General features: G+C 45.3%; 1 protein-coding gene across 7 annotated transcripts in view; it reads right to left on the bottom strand.

The window, feature by feature from the left end:
• The window catches only part of LOC107103124 (ribonuclease inhibitor-like), a 61,825-nt gene extending 56,511 nt beyond the window's left edge, over nucleotides 1-5,314 (bottom strand). For all 7 annotated transcript variants that reach the window (XM_015402657.1, XM_015402655.1, XM_015402651.1 and 4 more), the window contains exon 1: nucleotides 4,300-5,314. In XM_015402657.1, coding sequence (XP_015258143.1) covers nucleotides 4,300-5,300 — 1,001 coding nt within the window. In that variant the 5' untranslated portion in view covers nucleotides 5,301-5,314. The remainder of the gene's footprint in view (nucleotides 1-4,299) is intronic.
• Nucleotides 5,315-5,329: the final 15 nt, after the last annotated feature.

The following is a 5,329-nucleotide window of genomic DNA, read 5'->3' as shown; positions in this document are numbered from 1 at the left end:
CAGATTAACAGCGATGGTGTGGTGATGAGTGGAAAAAAAAAACACCTGGTCTCCTTACATTCAGCCACCCTTTTATCATCTCCTCAATGAGGTGGTCTCAAAAGTCGCAGTTGCAACACACATAGGGCGCACCGCACCATAGGGCGCACTGCACATTTTGAGGGGAAAAAAGACATTTATGTGCGCCTTATAGTCGTGAAAATACGGTATGTCTTAGAACTTTTAACATGACTAGAAACCCCAATTTACAATTAATACAATACAAAATCCTCCACAGAGTGCACTATACAGGTCAAAGATTATTCAAGATGGGTTTGGCACAATTTAACATCTGTCCACAGTTCATACGCAATCATCTTGATATTTATATTCATGCGTTATGGTTATGCACGCCGGTTCAGAGGTTCTGGGTACTGGTATGTAAGGACTTATCACTGTGCCTGGGTTGTAAAATCTCACTTTCTCCTTCAGTTTGCTTGCTGGGTGACTTTGAGGGAAGCTCTATGAAAAAAAAATCAGTTTGCATGGCTTTCACTGTTTTACGTGTCGCAAAGAAAACTATCCTCATGAATTGGAAAAGTAAGGATAACCTCAGCATCAATCAGTACAGAGATCTGTTGTTGGATCATATTAATCTTGAGACAGCATCTGCACCCTATCAGACCGATCTATCTGGGCTCCCTTGATTGGCTCCATCAGTGGAGTGAGGGATTGTGGGACGCGTTTTGCGGGGTGTGAGGGCTGGTTCTGGGGTCCCTGGGTCCTGGGGGGTGCCTGGTGGGTCTGACTCTGGAGTCTGTTGCCCCCATCTGGGCAGGGCTTGGGATTAATCAGGGCGTCCTACAGTGGCCGCTTGCGGTGGTCTTGGGGGATTCCATGGCAATGGACATGGATTACTGGCCTGGTAGCTGAGCTACCACTGGATGGGTCGAGGGTTTGGGGTCCCTGGTATGTGTTGCCCTCGGGCGTAAGGGGCTCGGGTTCTGTGGGGAATGCTGCTTTGGTTCTGGGCCGGTGTATGCCTGGTTGTCCGGCCCTGCCAGGGCCTCTGGTGTGCTCAGGGGCCTCGGGGCCTGTTGGGGGACATGGACATTAACATCTTATGGCAGATGCTTACCCCTTGAGGGGTTTGCACTCTGCTAGTGGGGAAAGGGGAGGGAGGGGGAGTGGGAATAATCCCAGCCTGGTTGTCTATCGTCGTTTGTGTGGTGAGTGTTTTGAATGTTAACGTTGGGGAGGGATTACATTTCGGGGGGTGGGGGTAATGTGGAGGTTTGAAGGGCTTCGTGTCTGGCCCCTTGTCTCAGTCCTGGTCTATGCCGTTATCTGGTGCAGACTTCGTCCCGGGTGGGGGTTCTGCATGGTTCGTGCGGGCTGGCCAGCCAGGGTTTTTTTCTTTGTTCGGGAAACCAAGAGGTATGGTGGATCCCCAGACTCCTCCCTCTGCTATCACACTGCCACTCATGTAGAATCTTGGGGTTGACGTCCCCACGTTCTCATGACACTTTCATCTACAACATTTTGACAGCACACATCTAGGTAGGGCATTGTCTGGGGGGGTGGGGATAAGAACACTGGGGGGGCTTATTTCGTGGGCCTCACCTCACATGGCTCCCCCTACCCCCTCTCACAGTTAGACATTGATTCATTAATACTACTTATACTTCAGCGATAGTATCAAGGTGTTTATTTATTGTATCTCTTATAGTATATCCTTTGGTTGTACTGTTCTTTTTACATCTCTTTGCAGGTGATGAAGCAAACTGAACAGGTTTTATTATTATCTCCCCTTTTACTTCCTCTTTCTTTCATCTTTACTTTCATCTTTATTCTTTTCTACTTACATTGCAGTGTCCATATAATCTAGAATAGTCCCTGCATGAATTATAATAAAGATTTGTATGTAATCGTTTCTGCACTGATTCTGGCCTGATCACTCAGTCCATACACCTGCTCTGCTCCTCCCGTCCGCAATCAGCTCTGACTGGATTCACCTGTTTCCAGCAATTTATAAACACTATCAGATCAGTCCTCAGTGCCAGGTTATCTCGAGCCAACCCGCTACGAATAGTCCAGCATCTAAAGATTTCCTGATTGTCTACCTGTTTCTGACCCGATCTGCCTCCTGATACCGAGCCTGCCTGACCCCTGTCTGATTCTGCCTGCCTGATTACCCTCTCCGCTCTGCCTCTGGATCCCCGGATCTCTGATTCATTCTGACTGCTCCCCTCTCTCTGGATCACAGACTCGGAAGAGCTCTGCTCAACTGACTGCCTCCCCGTCCTGGATCAAAAAACTGGTAAACCTCCCTCGATCCGCCCGCCTCTGTCTCATTATAGAATAATCTGGCCAACATGGATCCATCACCAGACGATCAGTGGCGTGCTGGCGTGGAGAGATCTATTTCTCAGTTAGAGGCGGGTGTCAGTGAGATCCTCTCACACCTCCGTGACCAGGCTCCCCCAGCCACGTTGCTTCCGCTTCCGTCGGCGCCAGTCAGCGTGTCACGCTCGGCTACACCGCCGCTGTCAGAACCACGCCTTACCCCACCTGTACTGTTCAGGGGTGATCCGGACCAATGCCGAGCATTTCTCACGCAGTGTGAGATTCAGTTTGAGTTACAGCCATCAGCATACCCATCTGACCGCTCCAGGGTTGCATATGTTATTTCCCTGCTGGCTGGTAAGGCAAGATTATTGGGAACTTCTGAATTGCAAAATGACTCCGACATCTGCCACTCATATGACGCCTTCTCCCAGGAAATGATCACAGTTTTCAGCCCCGTGCTACCATGCCGGGAATCCACGAGGGGGCTCATAACCCTCAGGCAAGGTGATAAGTCTGTTGCAGAATATGTTATGTCTTCACTACGGGACTCAATGAAAAGATAAAAGATGAGCTTGCCACAGCTTCTTTCCTCCCAAGCACAGCCAATCCTGAACCCATGCAATTGGGGAGGAGCAAGCTGTCTAGTGAGAAGCGCCATCGCAGGCGTCAATTAAACCTCTGCCTCTACTGTGGATTTCTTTGTTCGGATATACAGTTATCTTCATTCTGTTCGTAGCAAGGATTTGGAATGAATGTCTTTCTGCTAAGAACAAAGTATTAAATTTTGATACGGCTGGAGCCATGGATGTCTAATCATCTTCCAACATGTATGATGTTAGCATGTAATGATGTGGCAGGCTGGAGATGTATGAAATGCCCTTTTAACTGTTAATCGGGGCCACTTCCTGAAAAGTGAGCCTGGTGATGAGTAGCTGCCTTCTGAATATTCTAAGCATTTCCTCTGATCTGAGTAAGATTCAAATTTCTATTGGAATCTGTTGTCATGTCTCATGGTTATTTAATACACATTAGTTATGAAGTTTTATTTAAAGAGTTTGTCCTGAGAGATCTCTTTTCAGGAAAGATGAACCAGAGATATAGAGCTTCAGTAAGGTGAAGACACAGAGACATCTTTAACAAAATAAATGACCCATTACTATTATCCATTGCAGATATAATAGCTTAAAATGTAACTTAGTGAGACATTGAATGCAAAAAAAGTGGTAAAAATTAAAGATATTTTCAAAAATTAATAAATTAGGTATATAAAACTGCCTGCTCACTGAACCCTCCTACTCCTGGGTGTGATGTGTGGTTACTCACTTTTACACATTTACACATTGGTGCAGCTTTTTTATGAAGCGTGTCTGACGCTCTCTGTCAGAGCTGCCAGAGCAGCAGCTGGTAGCTTCTCTAATCAGAATTACATGTGGATCATTATTTATGCAACCTGGATTACTTTAGCTGTATTTAAAATGATATCTGGGGGATGTCAACATATCTCCTCCTCTATGGAAATATGGGATGGCTTCCAAGCCGGATAGACTGGAGAATTGGAGCAACTTTAGAGCAAGTTTATTATTATATCAGATAATGGAGTAACCAAAAAATCTTTAAGTGCAAATTGAGAGATATACAGCTGAGATATAATATTAACATGACAGAATATATCTTACTTAAAAGCTTATATGTGTGACTTAATTTCTGTTCCTAGGTTTAGTGATGATGAACATGAATCAAGATTTACAACAATAGAAGAAACACTATGAAAAAACATGTTTCACTTTGATAAGAGAAATCAATAGTGCAAAGATTAAAAACCTTATTTTTTTGTACGCAAATCAGCTCGACTAGTATTTATTTAAAACATATTTTCATATAACTGAAAGTCAAACAGGTTAATTGGGATAATAGTTGCTCTTTCCTGGTTTTAGCATTTGGTGTAAAAACCCAAACTCTGTCAGTACTTACAAAGCTTTGTTTGAAGCTTTGACCACAGGCAGCAGCCTGAGAAGAGCCTCCTCTGAAGTAGAGTATTTCTTCAGGTCAAACACCTCCAGATCTTCTCCTGATGTCACTAAGATGAAGGCCAGAGCTGACCATTGAGCAGGAGACAGTTTATCTGTGGAGAGACTTCCTGATCTCAGAGACTGTTGGATCTCCTGGACCAGAGAACGATCATTCAGTTCATTCAGACAATGGAACAGGTTGATGCTTTTCTCTGCAGACAGATTCTCATTGATCTTCCCCTTGATGTACTGAATTATTTCCTGATTGGTTTGTGAGCTACTTCCTCTCTTTGTCAGCAGACCTTCTAGGCGAGTCTGATTGATCTGCAGTGAAAGACCCAGGAGGAAGCGGAGGAACAAGTCCAGGTGTCCATTTGGACTCTGTAAGGACTTGTCCACAGCACTCTGATGGAGATTTCTTGGTTTCATAGTCTTAGATAATTCAGAAAACAGACAAATGTTTATTTGATCTTCCATCAGGTTGATTCCATCAGTGATGAAGGTCTGATGGACATGAAGAGCAGCCAGAAATTCCTGGACACTCAGATGGACAAAGCAGAAAACCTTCTCCTGGTTCTGGTACAGCCCTCTCTCCTCTCTAAAGATCTGTGTGAACACTCCTGAGTAAACTGAGGCTGCTGTGATGTCGATGCCACACTCTGTCAGGTCTGATTCATAGAAGATCAGGTTTCCTTTCTGCAGCTGATCAAAAGCCAGTTTTCCCAGAGACTCAATCATCTTCCTGCTCTCTGGACTCCAGTGAGGATCTGTCTCTGCTCCTCCATCATACTTGACCTTCTTCACTTTGGTCTGAACCACCAGGAAGTGGATGTACATCTCAGTCAGGGTGCTGGGCAGCTCTCCTTCCTCTCTGGTCTCCAACACATCCTCCAGAACCGTAGCAGTGATCCAGCACAAGACTGGAACGTGACACATGATGTGGAGACTTTGAGATTTCTTCATGTGGGAGATGATCTTACTGGTTCGCTTCT

Source organism: Cyprinodon variegatus, unplaced genomic scaffold (genome assembly GCF_000732505.1).
Source record: "Cyprinodon variegatus isolate N-32 unplaced genomic scaffold, C_variegatus-1.0 Scaffold1379, whole genome shotgun sequence".
Lineage (NCBI taxonomy): Eukaryota > Metazoa > Chordata > Actinopteri > Cyprinodontiformes > Cyprinodontidae > Cyprinodon > Cyprinodon variegatus.
The sequence above is the reverse complement of the archived record's forward strand: the minus strand, read 5'-3'. Positions and strand labels throughout refer to the sequence as shown.